Source organism: Spermophilus citellus (genome assembly GCF_964194105.1).
Source record: "Spermophilus citellus genome assembly, chromosome: 13".
In the NCBI taxonomy this organism is placed as follows: domain Eukaryota; kingdom Metazoa; phylum Chordata; class Mammalia; order Rodentia; family Sciuridae; genus Spermophilus; species Spermophilus citellus.
In genome coordinates this window covers 68,122,808-68,147,309 of record NC_138193.1, presented here as the reverse complement: position 1 = coordinate 68,147,309, position 24,502 = coordinate 68,122,808, and the positions used below count along the sequence as shown (strand labels likewise).

Genomic DNA, 24,502 nt, shown 5'->3' with positions numbered 1-24,502 from the left:
GATCCAACCCGGGCCGCACGCATGCCAGGCGAGTGCGCTACCGCTTGAGCCACATCCCCAGCCCCTCTGAGCTATTTTTGATAAATTATATATTTATTTTCTTGGATATTGTTTTTCCTCCTATTTAAAATTTATTAGTGATAATATTTATTATATTTTCCAAAATTTCTTGGATTTATAATTTTGCTTTCTTTTCTGTTGAACAATTTTTCTTCATAACTTTTAAAGGAGAAATCTTGGTTCTCATTTTTACATTCAAATTTTATAACTTTTAAATTTCAGATTCATAAAGAGCTTTTGTGAGCTTGACACTTTTTCTAAGGTATTATTTATTTAAATATTTGCTTTATAGATTTCATATATTTTAGTGTAAATAGTTTAGAATACAGAGGACAAATAATAGGTAGAATCTAGACCATCCTATCTGTTCACTGAATCATGATTTCTCCTACATAAGTTTTGGTTTCTTAAATTTTGAATTGATCATAGTCTTCAGGACTTTCCACACTAAATCCTAATTGAGTGGAAAGTCCTTTCTAAAGAGTTCCTGTCTTCTACCTCAGTCTCTGTAGATGAATTATTCCTCTGTATCTTAGAGAAGATCAAGTTAGGCTTCAAAGAACTCATATTTTTAATGTTTTCCCTCATTTTCTCACCTCCTTTAAGCTATCCCCCCCCAAAAAAAAAAAGAATTAGAAGTGACTTAATTTGGCCCAAAAAAGTAACTACCCTGAAATGATAAAATACTTCTAGAATAATCAGAGCAGGGCAATCCACCGGGAGATTCCCTCACTGCCACCTGTTTTTTCATATTCTTTGGTAGTTCTCCAGAACTTTTTATTCTTGTCCCTATTGAAAATGTATGTCTTAAATGTATTAGAGTCTTCTGCACTGCCACAGCATACTATAGAGACATCTATTCTATTGCTACTGCTATAAGATTTGTATCATCACATAGGATTTGTTGTCCCTCCTTCGTTTTGAAAGAGAATTAGAATGGGTTCTGTAAATTCCCAGGCTGTTCCTATGTTTTAAGCAGAAGTGACAGCTGGCCACATAGTTGTGTTCTTTCTTTGACCAGATTTTCTCAGGTCATTTTGTTAATTTCCCGGGCTTCTCATCTTTGGTAGTATTTTCCATTTACAACAAATGTCTTGTGGGAAGAAATATTGAGAGCAAGTAAATATTTTCCTTTGTATCTTCCATTTATTTGTTTTAGCATCCATTAATGACTTTTGCTTGCCACAGTTATTATTGTGGTGTGTACCCAAAGTGATTTCTATTTTTATCATTACTCCTACATTTATTAATTCAATTTCAACTGCAGGGTAGAACTATTTTATCTGTCAGTTTTTATCTATTCATTGGGTCAGTTATTTACATCATTGAGGTTAATGGATATTTATTTTTCTATGGGTTAAAGTTCATTACTATCACTGTGTATTTCATGTATTTCATGTGTGTATTTTTCTTGCCCAACATGGAATCAGCCATTTCTCCAAGTAGCTCTCCTTCATTTTATTGGAAATGGTATTTAGAAGCCACATTTCTAGCACTAGATGTGCTCATTTCTACTGGGAGATTATTTCTTTAGGCCTTTTTAGCTTTTTGGTTTTGATTTTAATTAATTTCTGTTCATATCTTCCACTTTTAAGTTATTAAGATTTGCTACTGAGCTTATTTTTCAGTTTTCTTAAAATAATGTTTGATGCTTTAAATTTCTAACTTGCATTCATTAATTTATTTACAAATATTTAATGGATGCCTAACCAGACATCCGTACCTAGGTGCTTGGGATACATTTTAATAAAGCATAATATGTCTGTCTTTGTGAAGTTTACATGCTAGCTAAGGAAGACAAGTAATAAGCATTTTAACTACCTTAATTAGTTTAGATATATTTTTACTATTACTTATTCCCATATATTGTCTAATTTCTATTGTGATTTCTCTTTTGCCTAATAAACCATTCATTATGGTCAGAGAATGCAGCCTTAATGACATTTCTTCTTCTTCTTTTTCTTCTTCTTCCTCTTCCTCTTCCTCTTTTTCTTCTTTTTGACATTTATTCTTATTTGCTGAACCTTGCTTTCTGGATAAGAATATAGACAATTGAAAACGACTGTTGCATGTTGGTTTGAGAAAAATGTATGTTCTTTAATTATTAGTGTTTTGTAATCTGGCTTCTGGAGAAAAACTTTTCATTGCATGGTTTCAATCTATTTCTGTTTGCCTATTTATTATGCAGTTGTTTTAAATTTTTCCATTATTTTTGTCATTATGTCATTAATATTTCCCTGTAATTCTGTTAGCTTTAGATTTATATATTTTGAAACTACATTACTAGATATTTATTTCAAGTTCATAATTATCGCCTTTCTGTTAGATCATTTCTTTTATAGTGATCTAACAGAAAGATTATTTCTGTTGTATTATTCTTTCCTGGGGTTGTTTTAGTTTTTAAAATATATATTCTATCCTTTTTCAGCAGTAGTCACATATGGAACTCAGAGAGCACTCAGTTATTGCAGTCAAAACTTAATGAACATTTTTTCACTAATATCAGATTTATGCCCCACTGCTGTTTTTGCGCTAGTTAACTTTTCTACATGCACAGTAGTTTTTCTTAATGTCAAATCATTATCAATGACAGTTAAACTTAATACTTTCAGCTATAATTTTCAGCTATGTACATGACTCAGTTGAAGTGAAGACAAATAGACATCTAGGATTGACTTTGTGAGTGTTCAAGCAATGACAGCTATGTTATAACTGCTGTGTGGTCAACACCAACTATATAGTCTCATCAGTTATCAGAGGTATTCATGCATCAGAGGTGTTAAAGTGTGCAAAAATGTGTGACTAAAAATAGACTTACCCAGGTATTATCATTATGTGTTTTTGATAAATTTCTCTCTATTTCAATTTTTAACCCTTAATTTTCTGTTTACTAAGTTGTCTAGGTATACTTTTTTCTCTACTGGTTTTGAAGTTTTGGCCTTTATTTCTGTTATTTTAATGGTTATCCTTCAAAATTCAGTGTACTTGCTGGCATTAACCATGAATCTAATCAGTATCTCTGCTTTTCTGGATAATAAAAGGATATTATGGGACTTTGATACCTTTGTTCCTACATTGTACATTGTTTTTGTCAATGTTTCCAGTCTGCTTTATCTGAGGTTGCAGTTTTTCATTGGTATGCAAGTAGCTGACTAATGTCCGATTTCTCCCCTAGACTGCAAAAGTAGATGTCATGATTGTTTTTTGTCATCATTTAATTTTACTAGCTTGAATGGGGCTTGGCTTATAGTAGAAAATAAATACTCCCTTAATTAACTGACTGGTTATTCTCATGTAAAGAGCATTCCCTGGTAACTGGAACAACCTGTTTATTCATATGAAATATACGTCTCTGTAAACATTTTAGTCAATTGATCTTAGATTGAGGCTTCCAGTATAACCTGGAAGTTTATTAAGGCTGTGTGCAGCCATCAAATAACGGGTATGGGGATGTTTCAGATATGTGTTAACATATAGTCATGTTCATGTGAAATAATGTGAAAAGAAGATGTAGTTTATAAAGTGATGGGAATGTACTGATTGAAATCAGCCAGAAGTATGACCTTGGACTGGTCTGATATCTTTTGCAGTGGTGACATGATAAGTTATTTATCTAGCTGAAATCCCCATTTTCCTTTCATACTTTTCTGTTGGACGTCAAGATTTATTTGCTGCTGTGGTCACTTGCTTTTAGAAAAAAGGCAGGAGGTTTCTACCACCCTCCTCAAGAAGCAGAGGCATTTGTCTGGAGTGGATACTGTTCTAAGTGGACAAGAGCTGGGGAAGGGCCATTTCTTCTAGGCTTGGGTACCACACCAGTAGAAAAATTCATCATGGAATGGGACAAAAAGGTTTTCTCAGCCCTTTTCCATAAAGCATCAGGCCTCCTCCCCTCCATTTGCTTTCTTCAGTTTTCCTTTTACATCTGTATAATCCCCTCTTTCAGCTGTTCCCTTAGAACTACTGAACAGGTGAAAATGAAATACCATTACATAAATGAAGATGAGAAGGGAATCTTAACTGATATAAATAAGTTTAGTTTCTTTTTACTATAAAGAAGCTTAGGCTTACAGTTTATATTTAATATCATCTATTACAGTATTGATAACATCAAAACCTTTGGAGGATGGGTAAGAAAACTGAGCATGAGTTCACAGGACTATAATGTACAATTTATATTTTATAAAAATTGTTATTTATTTGTTTAACATGAGCATTACTAGTTGACAAAATTGTTGATAGATTTAGAAGGAAAAGAAAGAAAAATATTAGTAGAGAACACAGAATTTTAATAAACATACTGAAACTATAGCTACAGAATGTTATCTAAGTACTGAGTTTCAATACTAGGTCACCTTTTTTTCTTTCTCTTTCTTTAGAACATTATCCTAACTAACACTTGACGTGGTGCCTAGCATATTTTGGCTTCCCAGTAAATATTAGCTCATTGATGTGTGAAGGGATAAATGGATGAAGGGTGGATAAAAGAATGGAAGACAAAATGACTTCTACAATACAAATAAATATACATATAAAATTATAGAGATTTGAAAGCATAATGATCTTTTAATCATGTAGATAATATAGAGGAAAGGATTGATATATTTGAACACTGGATTTTTCAAAAATAGAAAATACTTTCTGAAATTACAAATGGAAAAGAATAAAATGAAGACAAATTGAAATAGAAATAAACTTATATTAGATGATACATATTCTTAAATGTGGGAATGCTTTGATTGCTGAGTCAGAAGCTGATTTTAAAAGACTTTATTCTCATTTTAACCTGATCTGTTCTAGGATTTTGTCAGGTTGAAATTTTTTCAAATATCTATTTAAAATGAATCAATTCATTTCTGAATTATCATCGTTTCTCATTTAGTGAAATTGAACCAATCAGTGGATTTCACTACATATCATCTATTGAGTTTAATGCTATACATCTAGAAAACATTTCCCCCTACATTTTAGATCTATGTGACTAATGTCATCTTTTTTCCCCATGCTTTAGTATTGTGAATATTAAGAAGTGTGGGTTCTGGTGTCAAGACAGATTTAAATTTCAGTCTCCAATCTGCTCCTCCTTCGTGAGAAAGTTGTTCAACTTCTCAAACCTTCGTAGCACCCTGTGTAAGGCAAAGGTGATACCTAGCACTACCATAGGAGGTTGTTGGGAGGATACAATACACTAGTATATGTAAGTACATAGCACAGTCTGTGGGCTATGTTAGATATTCCGTCACTGGCAACAACAATCATTCATTCATTTATTTATTTTTTCTGCAGCTTTCCCCACAAACAAACCAGACAGAGATGCAAAACATGTTATAAAAGTGGTAAGTATTGCTCTTAAATTTGTGTTTTACACATATTTGACATTTTTCCTCTTTGCTTTATTTTTGTAAAAGTTTCTCATCTTAATTTTTCTTACAATTTACATATCAATAACCTAATGTTATATTTTCACATTATTAACATGCTACTACTGGAGAACCATTGTTATGGAATACCATCCATCATCCTGATGTCTTCTCCAGCAATCTGTCCTCCCTCTTTTTTCCCCTCCTCTGCACATAAGGTCCTTAAAGGCAGGCATAAAGTTTCATTTCTGTATGTGTGCCCCATGTCTACTACAATGAATATAGCCCAGTAGACATTTGGTAAAGGTGTCATGTATGAGTGAACCAACCACCAGGGTAGTTTCCAGCTGTCCGCACTGATGTACGTGTAGTTACTCAGTGTGTATGTTATATTTATGTATGCAGCTCTCAGTGCTTTTAGTAAGTGCTTTCCATAAGGCTACTTTCATGTGTAAGACTATATTGGGATAGAAGTACAATATGTTGTTTAAAAATGAGATTCTTCAAGTTTATTTAGTGTTTTCTGAGATTTTTAGTGGAAATCTGGTGCCTGAGTTTTATAAAAAATGATTCAGGTACTATAATGTATTACATATGTGTACTTACATTTTCACAATTGAAATATCAATTCTATCTCTAGGATAATTTTTCCTAGTAAAATTAATGTTTCTTTTCTTTCATAGGAATATCAAGAAAATGGCCCGTTATTTTCAGAACTTAAATTTTATCAGAGAGCTGCAAAAAAAGACTGTAGTAAGTAAAATTAGCCAAGCAAGCTACTTCCATATATGTACTTGCTAAAGTGAGTGTTAATATTTTGGTCTTTTTCTGGCCTTCTGGAAAATTCTTTTCTGTAAGAAATTTTATTGTAAAGTGATACAGTTAACTGTTATAACATATAAAAGCAAGACAGATGGTATACAAATCTTGATATGGCATACATAATGGATTATATATTTTAAGTCTAAATTGTTTCTACTACTTAACATAAAATGTTGAGTTGTTGATCAAAGCTACCAAGAGTTCTCTAAGTATAAAAGATAGTAAAATGAAATTTTTTTTTATGAAGAACAATTTGGATAGGAAGGATATATAGAAAAGACATTAAAATAGGCAGTAGACATATATACAAAAGGATTGGTTGTAAAATGGATTAGAATAGGTGTCTGGAAATGATTAAATGTTAAGAAAATATTTGAAACTTCAATGTTGGGAAATTAATTGGAGTTGTATATCATATGCCAGTTAAAGAATTTCAATGTAAAATGAGAATGAGCAGAGAAGAAGGATAAAGCATTTTTAAAACAATATATATATCATAGTTAGGCTAAGTAAAACATTAAGGAATTTGATAGGGATAATCACTTGTATGGCTAAAGTTCTTTACCTTATGCTTAAGTAAAGGAATGATAGGTCTGGCCTAAATAATTAACTTTGTTTTCCTTAAAAAGCCTGTTAAACATTAAGATTGTAGTCCTTACTAACTGCTTAAACTCTGTCAGAGTGACAAATAGAATCCATTAAACTTGATTGTTTATCGGTAGAGCTGTCTTAAACATGAAACACATATGGTAGAAAAGTGAAAACATGATTAAGCCACCTGATTCTTTAAATAAATTTGATTTTTTTTGTAAACTAAGTTTAATAGAAAATTTTCTATATTATAGTTTCAGAATAAGATGATTTTTCTGTCCAATTCTTATTGCTTGGAATATCATGGTTTTAGATTTTAAAGTACAAGCAGTAAGGAGGAAAAAAAAAAAAGCCATGTCAGTACTGAGCCGTTGGAAGTTAACAGGTGTAATGTTTAGAAATTTAGTACATAAGAAAATGATTTTTTCATAAATAGAAATGTTTGTGAATATAATACCAATGTATTTTGAAGACTCTAACTCCTTACTATTGATTTCATGTCTACATTTTTTGTATTACACTGATAACATTTTGAACTCATTAGACAGGTATATTTATTTTAAAATTTTTATTTTAAAATAAAAATACTATTTTTGTTAGCTCTGTGAGTCTTAGCATGTACACAAAGGTTGAAAATATAATGTGAATAATTTTTCTTGTTTAATTTGTCTTTGCAGTCAAAAAGTGGATAGAACTCAAACAGCTTGATTATTTAGGAATTCCTTTGTTTTATGGAACTGGTCTGACTGAATTCCAGGGGAGAAGGTAAAAGGAAATTAAAATATTATTATAATCTTTTATACAAGACCAGAGTACTACTTATTCTAATTAGGATCCTAGTCTTGTGATTGTATATGATATGGAGATTCACTGTTGTACATTCATATACGTATATAGGAAAGTTAAGTCAGATTGATTCTACTGTCTTTCCTATTTTTGTCACCCCTCCCTCCCCTTCATTCCCTTTGTCTAATGTACTACTGTTCTTCTTCTCCTCCCTACCTTGTTGTGTGTTAGCATCCACAAATCAAAGAGAACATTTGACCTTTGGATTTGGGGGATTGGCTTATTTCACTTGTCTCTAGATCATCCATTTACTGGTAAAAGTCATAATGTCATTCTTTTTTTATGACTGAGTAATAGTCCATTGTGTGTGTGTGTGTGTGTGTGTGTGTGTGTGTATATATATATATATAAAAAACCACACTTTATTTATCCATTCATCTGTTGAAGGGCACCTAGGTTGGTTCCATAGTTTAAGCTATTGTGAATTGAGCTGCTATAAACATTTATGTGGCTGGGTCACTGTAGTATGTTGATTTTTTAAGTCCTTCAATTACAAACTGAGGAGTGGGATAACTGGATCAAATGGCGGTTCCATTCCAGGTTTTCAGAGGAATCTCCCTGCTGCTTTCCATAGTGGTTGTAAGAATTCACAGTCCTACCAGCAATGTGTGAATGTACCTTTTCCCCCGACATCCTCACCAATCTTTATTGTTACTTGTATTCTTGATAATTGCCATTCTGACTAGAGTGAGATGAAATCTCAGTGTGGTTTTAATTTGCATTTCTCTAATTGCTAGAGATGTGGAATATTTTTTCATATATTTGTTGATCAGTTTTGTTTCTTCTGTGAAGTGCCTATTCAGTTCCTTTGTCCATTTATTAATTGGGTTATTAAATAACTATTCTTTATGGTATTTACTAGTTATCTGTTGCTGTGTAGCAAAACATAGTTCTTATAGTAATAAACTTACAATATATTTGTTTCTGTGGGTCAGGAATCTGCAAGTGACTTATCTGAAGGAACTCTCAGGGACTCGCTTGAGAATATAATATAGTCAGCTCTCCGCCAGGCTGCAGTTATATCAAGCATGGATTGAGGAAGTGTCTGCTTCCAAGGTCACTCAGATGCCTTTGGCAGATCCAAGAAGTCCTGCTCTTAACTTTAGTCATGTGATGGTTTGCAGGCCTTGCTTCCTGACCTTGTAGATTTCTGCATAAGCTATGTGGGTGTTAAAAAGAAATGGCAGTTGGTTTCCCCTAGAGCAAGTGATTAAAAGGGAAAGAGACCATATGCAAGAGAGTGCATCTACACTGAAATTATGGTCTTTCTATAATCTAACCCTAGAAATGATAGCCTGTTACAGCAGCTGTATTGCCTTTGCTTAAAACAAGTCACCTAGGTTCAAATGATATGAGAGGAGATTCAGTCTCCATCTCTTTAAGAGAGTACAACAAAGAATTTCTAGAAATATCTTTAAAGACACCCAATATGAAAGTCATCATATATAAATAATTCATTAATAGAAAAAAAGTAAAGCAATGTCATTTGTTATATATTCATTTCATGCCCAGAATTTCATATATCTCATTTTGTCCTTTGAATAGCCTTTTTAAATAGGTGATATTTTTATTTCACAGATGAGAAAATAGGAACAGATGTCAGCACTTTGTTCAGATTATCTTTAAACACTATAAATAAAAACAAAATAAGGGATTGAGGTTGTGGCTCAGTGGTAGAGAGCTGCCTATCATGTGTGAGGCACTGGGTTCAATTCTCAGCACCACATATAAATTAATAAGTAAATAAGGTCCATCAACAACTAAAAATATTTTTTAACAAATGAGAAACAAATGATCATGAAACTAAGTGAAAGACTGCCAATAGGGGACTGAATGGCTTAGTGAAGCATGATACATTCATATTGTGCAATATGCATCCTGTTGAAGAAGTCAGAGCTATACCAGTTGACTTGGAAGGATGTATATGAGATACTATTTAAATAATTAGTGTAGAGAAAGTTCATGTGATCAGATCACATTTTTATAAAACACAAATCCAAATGTTCTTCGTGTATGTGTGTGTATGCATAGATAGGTGCAGAATGGGGCTAATGTGGGTATGTACGCAAAAGGAAGATAAGGGGTGGAATATGCTGAACAGAAAAGAACTCATACAACTGCACTTTAAAAAAAGACATGTTTATGAATGTATGGGGAAGCAAATATGATTTTTATAAGGTCAACAAACAAATATAGATAACATTTTATGTATGCACCCATAATTTGTTCAGGGCTATATGGCAAGAAGTTGATGGAATTAAAATGAATTAAACTTAGGACTATCTAATTTAAAAAGACCATTCCCTTTTCATTATCTAAAGGAATATGAATGATTCAGTACAGCATTCTCTTTGACTACAAAACTAACAGCAAAGAAAGTACTGAGAAGTATCTTTTTGCAAAAGACCAACAGGATTGTTAATGTGCATTTATTCTCTAAGGTGCAGATTGCATCAGTTTTGGTTCTTAGGTTGGAGGCATTTTTCCTTGTTTCACATGTATTAATAGACAGCTTCAAGCATTATAATCTCGTGGAGATCTCTTTCTGATGTCTCTTTCTTATAGTTACAGATTTATGGTAATGGAAAGACTAGGAATAGATTTACAGAAGATCTCAGACCAGAAGGGTACTTTTAAAAAGTCAACTGTCCTGCACCTGGGTATCAGAATGGTAAGAAAGAATGACTTATTTCACATGTTCCATTTTTGTATTATTTACTTGTTACAAGTACAAATCTTTGGCCTTTGTGGAATTATCAGAAAATGAAGGATTATTGCCCTAGAAATGTCAATTATTGAGAGTAGAGGCTATTTTGGTGAAATTGATAACAATGGGCTCTGTAAATGACAGAATGTGTGCTGTTTGGTCCTGCAAACACAATTTGGTGCTATAGTCTTTTTCTCCTTGTAGTTTTGTTTTACATATCAGTACAAGTTTACATTACTTTAAGAATAACCTCTCATTTGTCAGTTGTATTTATAACAATGCAAACTATGGCCGAATATATTATTTTGCATCCTAAATATGATGATATGGGAGGGTGCATTAAAGTTTTTAGTATGAGTTGGGGATGGTGGCAATAATTAGTTGTGGTGATGGATTATATATATATATATATATATATATATATATATATATACATATATATACACACACACACACACACACACACACATACACACACACACACTTATATATATATATATATTTTTTGCTAAATAAGAAGCAATGAAATCTTTGTAGCACACATGCATACCCTTGTTTATACCATATATTTGTTTTATCTTGTTTGTATTTAGCTTGTTCAAGTCTCATTCTATTTTTTTCATTCATTTATTTGTTTGTTTATACTGAAGATTAAACAGGAGTACTCTACCAATGAGCTGTACCCAAGCCCTTATGTATTATTTTGAGACAGGGTTTTATCAAGTTGCCCAGACTGGTCTCAAACTTGTGATCATCCTGCTTCAGCCTCCCAAATAGATGGGATTACAGGTGCGCACCAGTACACCAAGCCTTTTTTTCCATTTTACATAGAATGAAATTACTCATGCCAAAATTGGATGTAACAGATAGAACTCACGAATTTCCTGCTAAACCAGTAAATGTTTATCGAGCATTAGGTTCTGTAACATGGAAGGGCAAAGGGCTTTAAAGATGAAGCTCGGAAATTTTCTATTACTACATAGAGGTTGAATACTTATGGGCATGATATTTTGTTTTGACTTCCCCAAGGTTTACTTATATAATTACTGCTTGGGTGAGAAATTACTGAGTGGTCTTCATCATTATTTCACTGTAGATCTCTGATTTTATGCTGTTTTTCCTATTAGTGCAGTGCCGTTTAGCCATTGGGCTCACTAGAGCAAAACCATTGCTGAATTCTGTTTTGTTTTGTTTTGTTTTTTCATCAGAGGTTCAGTTAAAACATTTGCTACTTGAGGATCATGTTGTTGAATTTTTTTACCTAATGAGCAATCAGAAATTATGATATTTTAGGAAAATTAACCAATAATTTTGAAGTATATCACTTTGTCATCATTAATATAAAATGTTAATCTGTATTTAAAATGTCCAAGTTGATCAGGAGTTCTAAATAACTGTATGACCTTATGTTATCTGTTTCTTTCACAGCTGGATGTACTGGAATATATACATGAAAATGAATATGTTCATGGTGATATAAAAGCAGCCAATCTACTTATGGGTTATAAAAATCCACATCAGGTAAATAAAGTGTTAAGCCTTTGCTTTTAGTAAGTATACTGTATTGAAACTATAAAATCAAACTCAACCCACTAGAGTTTACAAATGAAGGCCTAAAATGATGAATGTTTTAATTTATCTTACCTTGCTTATCTAATTTAATCCTTGCACCAAACTAATGAGTAATTAGGATAAGGAAACTGAGAGTCACAGGGGTTAAATCATTTATTAATGGACACATAGTTAAGAAGTGGCTAAGCAGAAATCTGAATTTCTAAATAAATATAAACAAAGGACTATCAAATTCCAGTGAGAGCTGGGTGCAGTGGCATATACCTGTAATCCCAGCTACTCAAGAGGCTCTAATAGGAAAATCTCAAGTTCAAGGCCAACCTTAGCAATTTAATGAGACCCTATCTTCAAAAGGGCTGGAAATGTAGCTCAATGGTAGAGTACTTATGTAGTATGCACAAGGCTCTGAGTTCAATCCATAGTACTGTTGGGGAAACTTTTACCCAGTAAAAGGTTTTCTTCTCTTATTGTATAATCAGTTAAGTTTTAAACAGAGGCCGGGTGTGATGGCGCATGCCTGTAATCGCAGAAGCTCAAGAGGCTGAGACAGGAGGATCACCGGATCAAAGCCAGCCTCAGCAATGTCGAGGCGCTAAGCAATTCAGTGAGACCCTGTCTCTAAATAAAATACAAAATAGGGCTGGGGATGTGGCTCAGTGGTTGAGTGCCCCTGAGTTCAATCCCTGGTACTCCCCCACCTACAAAAAAAGAAAAAGGAAAAGTTTTAAATAGAGAAGGTTTTCTGTTAGAGCTTTCATTTATGATGGAACTGTGCTGTGTTTCTCCAATATGGTCACCATTAAGAACTGTGGCTGTTAAGTTCTTGAAATGTGGCTAGTACAATACCATCTGCTGGCAAGTGTGTGGAGCAAAAGACACTCTCTTTTATTTCCGATGATTATTTCCCATGATAATGCAAAATGTTGTAGCCTCTGCATTTTTACTGTTTGTTAGGAAACGAAAACTCCAACTACACCATCTAGTAATTATGCTTCTCTATATTTACTTAAAGGAATTGAAAACATTTGTCCACACAAAAAACCTGCACACAGATGCTTATAATAGTTTTATTCATACTGGTTGATACTTGGAAGCATTCAAGTATCCAGAGGACTGGATACACCCAGACAATGGAACATTATTTAGTGCTAAAAAGACACTATCAAGGTTTGAAAATTTAAGTGCACATTAATACGTAAAAAACAGTAACTTTGAAATGGCTGTATACTGAATAGTTAAATTATTTGATGTTCTGAAAAAAGGTATAACTATGAAGACAGTAAAGGATCAGTGGTTGAAGTGAAGGAAGGATAAACAGGCAAAAGAACAGTTAGTTTTTAGCGCAGTGAAACTCTACTGTAGACCACAGTGGTAGATGCATGTCAGTATTTCTTTATGAAGGCCCATAGAGTGTAAGCCAAGACTGAACCTGTGTAAACTGTGGACTTGAGGTGATAAAGATATGTTAGTGTAGGTATATCCATTGTAACAAACACACCATTCTGGTGAGGGATATTGATGGTGGGAAGGCTCTGTCTACAATCTAGAGGTATGTGGGAACTCACTGTACTTTCCACTCAGTTTTACTTTAATTGCTCAAAATTTACATAAGTTGAATCAAGAACTTCTCTAAAGTTTATTTTACAAATGTGGCCTATTTGACTAAACTAAAATTTGAATTTAACTTAATTTTAAATGATTTAAATGGTTACATGTAACTAATATCCATTGTATTAGCTCAGGTTTAAAGAGTTAAGTATTATGTCTGTAAAAATTTAGAGGAAAAAATCCATATTTAATTGACCTTTGCATGTGTAAAGAAACTTCTAAATAAAAATGCAAAAAAAAGGTCTCAACAGAAGATATTGATAGTTTGAAATCTGATGATGTCTATATGTTGGGGGAAAAAGTAAATAAGAAACTTGGAAATATACATATGACAAATATTGAGAATATCTAGCACACACTGAAAAAGTTCAGAGGTGGATACGATGGCACATGCCTGTAATCCCAGCAACTTGGGAGGCTGAGGCTGGAGGATCAAGAGTTCAAAGCTAGCCTCAGCAAAAGAGAGGCACTAAGCAACTCAGTGAGACCCTGTCAATAAATAAAATGCAGAATAGACCTGGAGATGTGGCTCAGTGATCAAGTGTCCTAGAGTTCAATCCCCAGTACCCTCCCCAAAACAAGTTAATAAGGACACCAAATAGTTTTATAAAGCAATGATCAAAAGGAATGAACAGATAGAACACAGTGAAAAAAAAGTCATCTTTACTATAAGTAAAAGATAGGAGACCTGAGCAGTAAGGCAACATTTTTAAAGGTTTTATACATGGGAGAAGTCTGAAATAATAATATTCTGATAGCATTGAGACTTGGGAGGGTGCAGGCACTTGTAGAATGCTGGGGGAGAATGTAAATTTAATGGTAATAAGATGAATAAATTAAGTTAATGGAAGGACAGTTTGGCAATCTATATTAGAAGCCTTTAAAAAGTCAGCATACTTTTTAAAGGTTATGTTTATTGAGTTATAATTTACAAATAGTAAAATTCTAAAATGTACAGTTTGATATGTTTTAATGCATACATACCATGTAACCACCATCACCACCATCAAGTTAACAGAACATTTTTTTTTTTCATTCCCAAAAGTTCTTTCATTTCCTTTTGCTGTCAGTCCCCTTCTCTTGGCCCCACCCCCAGCAATGATTTCTACACTTGTATTTTTATATTTCCAGGAAGATTACATAAATGGAATTGTAAAGTATATACTCTCTTATGTTTGTCTTCTTTAACTTAACATAATGCTTTGGAAATTTATCCTTAGAGTTCATTCCTTTTAATTGCTGGCTAGTATTTGATTGGAAATTACAATTTCTTTATCTGTGGACATGTGGGTTGTATTTTTGATGAAATGATGTGTTTTTGATGAAATGACTATACACTCAGCACCCATGTATAGGTTTTTGTACAGACTCGTGTAAATTTCTTTTGGGTAAATAACTGGAATTTCTGGATCCTGTAATGTTTGTTTAACTTAGAAACTGCTACAGTATTTTCTGGAGCCATTGTGCTATTTTATAATTCCCATCAAGCAGTGTGCGATAATTCCATTTGCTCCACTTTTTGCTTTCATTAATTTTCTAAATTTTAGCCATTATAGTGGGTATTAGTCATATATAGTAGTTTAAATTCTCATCAGTCATCTCTAGTGACTAATGATATTGAGCAAATTTCATGTGCTTATTTGCCATTCATATATTCTTTGGTGACTACGTCCATTTTAAATTGGTTTCTCTTCTTAGTTGTAGATATTTATATTTTATAGTTTATCAGGTATTTGTTTTGCAGATATTTTATGCATCTATCTTTTCATTATCAATGTCTCTCAAAAAGCAGATTTTTTTGATGAAGTCTGGTTTATGATTTCTTTTGTGATTTGTGCTTATTATGTCCTAAGCCATCATCATAAATATTTTCTCATACATTTTCTTGAAGAACTTTTCTAGAATTTTTGCATTAGGCTCCAGATACATTTCAATTTAACTTTCATATCTGGTATAAAGTAAGAGTTAAGGTTTGTTCTTTTTTCTACTTGCATATATATTTCAAGACTATGCAGCTACACTAATCAAGGGAGTGCAACTCCAGCTATATGGCACTGGAACAGAGAAAATTCAGAAATAGACCCATATGTATATGGTCAAGTTATTTTCAATCAAAATCCCACAGCAATTCACTGGGGAAAAGATACTCACTTCAACATATGATAGTGGAACAACTGGACATATGTATGCAAGGAGAAAGGGCCAAGCATGGTGGTGAACACCTGTAATCTTAGCGGTTCGGGAGGCTGAGGCAGGGGAATGGTTCAAAGACAGCCTCCCCAATAGTGAAGCACTAAGCAGCAACTCAGTGAGACCCTGTATCTAAATGAAATACAAAATAGGGCTGGGGACATGGCTCAGTGGTTGAGTGCCCCTGAGTTCAATCCTCAGCACCCACCCCCCAAAAAAAGAAATTAAGTAGTATGAATCTTCCAACTTCATTTTTTTGTTTTCTTCAAAATTGTTTTGACTATGCTGATTTGGAATTTTCCCATATATAATGCCTGCAATTCTTTAGCATTCCCAATTTTTGTTACAATTATTTCTAAATATTATATTTTTGTGGGTATTGCCATTGTGCTTTTACTATATTGTAATGTTTTCTGATTTTTGTTTGTGTATATGAAGCTTTGATTTCTGCACATTAATTTAATATTCTGTCAGTTTACTGCATTCTTTTGTTAGTAATTTAGTAATTATTTACTAGTTTTGTTAGGAAACTATTATATGCAAATAGAGATAGTTTTCCTTTCTAATTCTTATATTTCTAATTGACTTTTCTTATCTAATTGCTATGTAATAATCTATAGTACTGTACTAAATAGTAGTGAAGTGAATGATCTTTTTTGTCTCTTCCTTATATTAGTGCAAATGCCCGGAGTGTTATCCTATTAAGTGTGATGCTGACTTTAGGATTAAGGTTTGTTTACTTGTGTGTGAATATATATCTGAGTATGTTATATAAGAGTATGTGTTTGTGTGTTCATAAAGTTAAGGATATAACCATCATTTTCTATATTCTTTATTATAGTTTAGTTTTATGGAATGGATATTGAGTTTTTTAAAAGGCTTGTGTAGCATCTATAGAAACAACAATCTCTTCCTGTCAGATATATTAATATGGTGCAGTATATTAATATTTAACCCACTTCTAATATTGAACTCATGTTATAGGAATAAATCTCAAGTTGTGGTACCATAGTATTTACTTAATATGGCACCTGAAGTATGTTTGCTAATACTTTATGTTTAACCTTCTATTCATAAGTGATATTGGACTATAACTTTCAGTTTTTTATGATTTCAGATTTTGTATCACATTGAACTTTTTTTATAAAGAAGATTTGGAGATTTTGCTTCATTTTCTATGTTCTAGAACTGTTTGTCAGATTGGACCATCTTGGTCTTTGAATGTGAAACCATCTGATTATGTTGCTTTTCTGTGAGGTAGTTCTTTGGGATTCTTTATTTTTCCTGTGAAAATTGGTTGTTTAAACTCTTTATCTAGTTGGTAGGTTTAGTAATTATCTATTTTATCTAAATTTTTCAAATTTATTTGTTTGGTGATCTGCAGCATAGTTTCTAATGACTAACATTTCTTTTACTTTAGGTACCAGGGATTGAACACAGTAGCACTTATGCACTGAACCACATTACCAGCCCTTTTTGTTTTCTATTTTGAGACAAGGAACTTGTGATCCTCCTGCCTCAGCCTCCCATGCCACTGGGATTGTAGGTGTGCACCACCACATTCAGCAGAACTAAAATTGCTTTTGTTTCAATGATTATTTCTTTTTTTTTTTTAATCCCTTTCTGCTGTCATCTTAAAAATGGCTAATAGTCATTTTGTTAAATTTTCAACAAATATATTTTGATTAATTAACAAAATATATCTCCTTTTCTATCACATTTATTTCTGATTTTGCCTTTATTATGTTTTCATATGCTCTTAACTTTACCCTTTTATTTCTTTTTCATCATCTTCAAAAGGGGATCTGATTTATTTTTCTTTATTTTAATTTTTTAAAATAATTTCTTGATTATGGAAGTATGCATTTTCATCATTGAAAGAACCATTTTGGACAAGGTTAATTCCTCTGAATCTGAAACATTCATAATAATTACTTTTTATATGTGTGTGTGTGTGTGTGTGTGTGTGTGTGTGTGTGTGTTTGTGTGTGTGAGATTTCTTTTTAAATTTGTTCTAATTAGTTACACATGACAGTAGAATTCATTTTGACACATCATACATAAATGGAGTATAATTTCTCATTCTTGTTGTACATAATGTAGAATCACAGCAGTCGTGTAATCATATATGCACATAGGGTAATAATGTCAGATTCTTTCTACTATCCTTCCTACTCCCCTATCCTCTAACCTCCCTTCACTCCACTCTGCCTAATTCAGAGTGCCTCTTATTCTTCCCTAGCCCCCACACTCTTATTTTGAATTAGCATCTGCCTTTGTATTTTGGGGATTGGTTTATTTCAGTTAGCATAATTTTCTCCAGTTCCATCTATTTACCCGTGAATGTCATAATTTCATTTTTCCTTAAGGTGAGTAATGTTCCATTGTGTATATATACCACATTTTCTTTATCCATTCATCTGTTGAAGGATACCTAGATTGGTTCCATAATTTAGCTATTGTGAATTAAGCTGCTATAAATATTGATGTGGCTGCAACACTGTAGTGTGCTGATTTTTAGTCCTTCGGGTATAAACCAAGAAGTGGGATAACTGAGTCAAATAGTAGTTCCATTCCAAGTTTTCTGAGGAATCTCCATACTACTTTCCATAATGGTTGTACTAATTTGTAGTCCCACCAGCAATGTGAGAGTGTACCTTTTCCCCCACACCCTTGCCAACAGTTATTGTTCCTTGTATTCTTTTTTTTATTGGTTGTTCAAAACATTACAAAACTCTTGACATATCATATTTCATACAATAGATTCAAGTTGGTTATGAACTCCCAATTTTACCCCATATACAGATTGCAGAATCACATCGGTTACATATCCACATTTTTACATAATGCCCTATTAGTAACTGTTGTATTCTGCTACCTTTCCTATCCTCTACTATCCCCCCTCCCCTCCCCTCCCATCTTCTCTCTCTACCCCATCTACTGTAATTCATTTCTCTCCTTGTTTATTTTCCCATTCCTCTCACAACCTCTTATGTGTAATTTTGTATAACAGTGAGGGTCTCCCTCCATTACCTTGCAATTTCCCTTTTCTGTCCCTTTCTCTCCCACCTAATGTATCTGTTTAATGTTGATCTTTTCTTCCTGCTCTTCCTCCCTGCTCTGTTCTTAGTTGTTCTCATTATATCAAGGAAGACATTTGGTATTTGTTTTTTAGGGATTGGCTAGCTTCACTAAGCATAATCTGCTCTAGTGCCATCCATTTCCCTCCAAATTCCATGATTTTGTCATTTTTTAGTGCTGCGTAATATTCCATGGTGTATAAATGCCACATTTTTTTTTTATCCATTCATCTATTGAAGGGCATCTGGGTTGGTTCCACAGTCTAGCTATTGTGAATTGTGCTGCTATGAACATCGATGTGGCAGTATCCCTGTAGTACGCTCTTTTAAGGTCTTCAGGGAATAGTCCGAGAAGGGCAATAGCTGGGTCGAATGGTGGTTCCATTCCCAGTTTTCCAAGGAATCTCCATACTGCTTTCCAAATTGGCCTCACCAATTTGCAGTCCCACCAACAATGTACAAGTGTACCCTTTTCTCCACATCCTCGCCAGCACTTGTTGTTTGACTTCATAGTGGCTGCCAATCTTACTGGAGTGAGATGGTATCTTAGGGTGGTTTTGATTTGCATTTCTCTGACTGCTAGAGATGGTGAGCATTTTTTCATGTACTTGTTGATTGATTGTATGTCCTCCTCTGTGAAGTGTTTGTTCATGTCCTTGGCCCATTTGTTGATTGGGTTATTTGTTATCTTATTGTTTAATTTTTTGAGTTCTTTGTATACTCTGGATATTAGGGCTCTATCTGAAGTGTGTTCCTTGTATTCTTGATAATAAACTGCCATTCTGACTGAAGTGAGGTGAAATCTTAGTTTTGATTTGCATTTCTCTAATTGCTAGTGATGTTGAACATTTTCTCACATATTTGTTGATTGATTATATTTCTTCTTCTATGAAGTATGTTCATTTCCTTACTCCATTTATTGATTGGGTTATTTGTTTTATTGGTGTTAAGTTTTTTGAATTCTTTGTATATCCTGGAGATTAATGCTCTGCCTGAGGGCCATGTGATAAAGTGATAATGATTTTCTCCCGTTCTGTAGGCTCTCTCTTCACATTATTGATTGTTTCCTGGTCTGAGAAGAAGCTTTTTCATTTGAATCCATCCCATTTATTGATTCTTCATTTTATTTCTTGCATTTTAGAAGTCTTGTTTAGGAAGTCAGTTCCTAAGCGGACATGGTGAAGATTTGGGTCTACTTTGTCTTTTTTTGGGCACAGGGTCTCTGTTTTAGGGCCTGTGTCTTTGATTCATTTTGAGTTGAGTTTCATGCAGAGTGAGAGATAGGGGGTTTAATTTCATTTTGCTACATGTGGATTTTCAGTTTTCCCAGCACCTTTTGTTGAAAAGGCTGTCTTTTCTCCAATGAATGTTTTTGGGATAGTTTGAATTCTTCTTTTCCTATATGGATCCTTTAGAGTTCTTTCATCAGTCTGATTACTCTGGCTAGAGTCTTTGTCTAGTATGCAATAATTTTATTTATGTTGGTTTGTCTCTGTGTCTTCTGTTCAGTACCATTGGTCTACGTTTTTATTTTGGTGCCAATACCATGCTGTTTTTGTTACTATAGTTCTGTAGTATAGTTTAAGTTTTGGTATTGTGATACATCCTGCTTCACTTTTCTTGTTAAGGATTGCTTTGATTATTCTGGGTCTCTTATTTTCCAAATATATTTGATGATTGCTTTTTCTATTTCTATGAAGAATGTCATTAGGATTTTAATAGGAATTGAATTAAATCTGTATAACACTTTGGTAGTATGGTCATTTTGACAATATTAATTCTGCCCATCCAAGAACAAGGGAGATCTTTTCATCTTCTAAGGTCTTCTTTAATTTCTTTCTTTAATGTTCTGTAGTTTTCATTGTACAAGTCCTTCACCTGTAATGTTAGATTGATTCCCATGTATTTATTTTTTTGAGGCTATTGTGAGTGGAGTAGTTTTCCTTATTTCTTTTCAGGGATTCATCACTCATATATAGGAACACATTTGATTTATTGATGTTGATTTTATATCCTGCTACTTCACTGAATTCATTTATTCTAGAATTTTTCTGGTAGAATTTTTGGATCTTCTAAATATAGAATCATATGATCAGCAGGTAGGGATAGTTTGAATTCTTCTTTTCCTATATGGATCCTTTTAAGTTCTTTCATCTGTGTGATTACTCTGGCTAGAGTTTTAAGGACAATATTGAATAGAAGTGGTGAAAGAGAGCACCCTTGTCGTGCTCCAGTTTATAGAGGGAATGCTTTCAGTTTTTCTCTATTTAGAATGATGTTGGCCTTGGGCTTAGCATAGACAGCTTTTACGGTGTTGAGGTATGTTCCCACTACCCCTAGTTTTTCTAGTATTTTGAACATGAAGAGATGCTGTATTTTGTCAAGTGCTTTTTCTGCATCTATTGAGATGATCATATGATTCTTTAAGTCTATTAGTGTGAGGAATTATGTTTATTGTTTTCATATATTGAACCAACCTTGCATCTCTTGGATGAACCTCACTTGATCATGGTGCACTGTCTTTTTAATATATTTCTATATGCAGTTTGCCAGAAGTTTCTTGAAAATTTTTGCCTTTATGTTCTTTAGGGATATTGGTTTGAAGTTTAGTTTCCTTGATGTGTCTTTGTCTGGTTTTGGTATCAGGGTGATAATAGCTCCATAGTATGAGTTTGGAAGGGTTACTACCTTTTCTATTTCATGGAATAATTTGAGGAGTATTGGTGTTAATTCATCTTTGAAGGTCTTGTAGAACTTGGCTGAGAATCGGTCTGGTCCTTGGGTTTTCTTGGTTGGCAAGCTTTTGATGGCATCTTCAGTTTCATTGCTTGAAATTGATCTGTTTAAATTGTGTATTTCCTCCTGATTCAGTTAGGTGGGTCAGATGTCTCTAAAAATTTGTCAATGTCTTCAAGATTTTCTATTTTATTGGAGTATAAAGTTTCAAAATAGTTTTGAATTATCTTCTGTATTTCAGTAGTGTTTGTTGTTATACTCCTTTTTTCACCATGGATTTTAGTAATTTGAGTTTTCTCTCTTTTTCTTAGTGTGACTAAGGGTTTATCAATTTCATTTATTTTTTCAAAGAACCAGCTTTTTGTTCTATCAATTTTTTTATTATTTCTTTGTTTTAATTTCACTGATTTCAGCTCTGATTTTAATTATTTCCTGTCTTCTTCTGCTTTTGGCATTGATCTTCTTTTTCTAGGGCTTTGAAATGTAATGTTAAGTCATTTGTTGACTTTCTATTCTTGTAATGAATGAGCTCAATGCAATGAACTTTCCTCTTAGCACTACCTTCATAGTGTCTCAGAGATTTTGATATGTTGTATGAATTTTCTCATTTACTTCTAAGTGCTTTATTTCATCCCTGATTTCTTCTGCTTTCCATTGGCCATTCAATAGTGTATTATTTAGCCTCTAGGTATGATAGTAGCTTATATTTTTTTATTTTATGATTTATTTCTAATTCCATTCCATTATGATCTGATAGAATGCATGGTCTCATAACTATTGCATTGTATTTGCTAAGAGTTTCTTTGTGGCATAAGATGTGGTCTATTTTAGAGAAGGATCTGTGTGCTGTTGTGGAAACCGTGTATTTAGTCATTGATGGATGAAATAGTCTATACACACACACACGTATATATGTTCAATCTAAATTATTAATTGTATTTTTTAGTTCTGTAGTTTATTTAGTTTTTGATTGTAGAATTTATCTAGTGGTGAGAGAGGTGTGTTAAAGTCACTAGTTTTATTGTGTTGTGATTTCTTTGATTTTTGAAATTGAGAAGAGTTTGTTTGATGTACATAGATGTACTCCATGGTTTGGGACATAAATATTTATGGTTGTTATGTCTCATTGATGCATAGTTTTCTTAAGCAGTATGAAATGTCCTTCTTTGTTCCTTTTGAGTAACTTTGGCTTGAAGTCCACTTTATCTGATAAGAGGATGGAAACGCCTACTTGTTTACATGATCCATATGAGTGATAACATTTTTTCCCATCCTTTCACCTTCAGTGTGTAGATGTCTTTTTCTATGCAGTGAGTCTCTTGGAGACAGCATAATGTTGGGTCCTGTTTTTTAATCCAATCTGTAAGTCTGTGTCTTTTGGTTGATAAATTTAGTCCACTAACATTCAAGGTTATTATTGAGATATGATTTGTATTCCTGGTCATTTTGGTTTATTTTTGGTTTTTAATTTTACTTAGTTGCTCCTTTAATTGACTATTCCTTTAATGTAGTTCCTCCCCCTTTGCTGATTTTCACTTTTTTTTTTCATTTCATTCTGATGGGATAGTTTGTTGAGAATGTAGTGTGCAGGCTTTCTAGCTGTGAATTCTTTTAATTTTTGTTCATCATGGAAGGTTTTATTTCATCTTCAAATATGAAGCTTAGTTTTTCTGGGTATAAAATTCTTGGCTGGCATCCATTTTGTTTCAGAGCCTGATAAACATTGTTGCAGGACTTTATAACTTTGAGAGTCTGGGTTGAGAAATGAGCCGAGATCCAAATTGGTTTGCCCCATATATAATCTCATTTTTCTCTCATGGTCTTTATAATTATATCCATGTTTTGTATGTTAGTTATTCTCATTAAAATGTGCCTTGCTGTGGTCTGGTGTAATTTTGTACATTTCGGATACTTTAAGCCTCTTGTATTTGATTTTCCATTTCATTCTTTAGGTTTGGGAAATTTTCTGATATTATTTAATTGTTCAGAATGTGCATTCTTTGGTTTGTATCTCTGTGCCTTCATCTGTCCCAGTAAATCTTAAATTTAGTCTTTTCATGTTATAATTCTTAGAAGTTCTGTTCATGCTTTATTACCATGTCTTCTGTGTGGTTAACTTCACTTTTAGGATTGTATATTTTATCTTCATTGCCTGAGATTTTGTCTTACAAATGGTCTATGTTGGTGATACTTTCCATTGAATTTTTAGTTTAGTTTAATGATTCCTTCATTTCATGGATTTCTGCTTGATTTCTTTTCAAAATCTATCGCTTTATTAAAGTGATCTTTCACCTCCTAAAATTCATCTCTGATTTTACTCTGACATCCTCCTTCACACTGAAGATCAGTTTAACTAAGTACATTCTGAACTCTTGACATTTCTTCTACTGTGGTGTCAATTTATTCTATTATTGGAGCATCTTGGTTTGTTTGGAGTGCTTAATTACCTTGTTTTTTTTTTTTTTTTTCATATTGTTTGTATGTCTTTCCATCTAGTAGTATGGATCTGAGACAGTACAGTTCTTCTATGTAGACTATTATAGTATCCCTTAATGTTTCCAGTACCTTGCCTTTAAGGAGGAAACCAATATTAAGAGCACCCAGTGCAAACAATAGACAGCCTTAAGCCAAATAGCTCCTACATCTACAGTTTTATTGTATTACACAGAACTGATGTGTTCAATTATGTCTATAATATAAACAGTAGGTTTGCCAAAAGGGTTTACAGTTTCAAATGGTGGAGAAGGAGAGAACAGAAGTGGTGTAGGATGTGGTGTTTATGAAGAAGGAGGAGAGAAGATAGAAGTTAAAAATTATTATAGGAACAGTGAAAGAGGAATTAATAGAGGTTGGCTCTTAGAAGGAAAAAAGAGGGAAAGAAAATCCAGGCAAACAGATAAGTGAGAGGAAAAATATAAAGTAAAACTTTA

The 24,502-nt window shown here is 33.2% G+C and overlaps 1 protein-coding gene across 7 annotated transcripts in view; it reads left to right on the top strand.

Annotated features, from left to right (window-relative positions):
- VRK2 (VRK serine/threonine kinase 2) overlaps nucleotides 1-24,502 on the top strand; it is a gene marked incomplete at its 3' end in the record, with an annotated part of 101,121 nt that overhangs the window by 28,469 nt on the left and 48,150 nt on the right. For 4 of the 7 annotated variants that reach the window (XM_081265556.1, XM_081265559.1, XM_081265560.1 and 1 more), the window contains exons 3-8: nucleotides 5,347-5,396; nucleotides 6,104-6,173; nucleotides 7,511-7,598; nucleotides 10,245-10,350; nucleotides 11,815-11,907; nucleotides 16,433-16,486. The exons of 1 other annotated variant lie outside the window; for it this stretch is intronic. In XM_081265556.1, coding sequence (XP_081121682.1) covers nucleotides 5,347-5,396; nucleotides 6,104-6,173; nucleotides 7,511-7,598; nucleotides 10,245-10,350; nucleotides 11,815-11,907; nucleotides 16,433-16,486 — 461 coding nt within the window. The remainder of the gene's footprint in view (nucleotides 1-5,346; nucleotides 5,397-6,103; nucleotides 6,174-7,510; nucleotides 7,599-10,244; nucleotides 10,351-11,814; nucleotides 11,908-16,432; nucleotides 16,487-24,502) is intronic. 2 more of the 7 variants (XM_081265557.1, XM_081265558.1) reach the window with 2 other exon arrangements.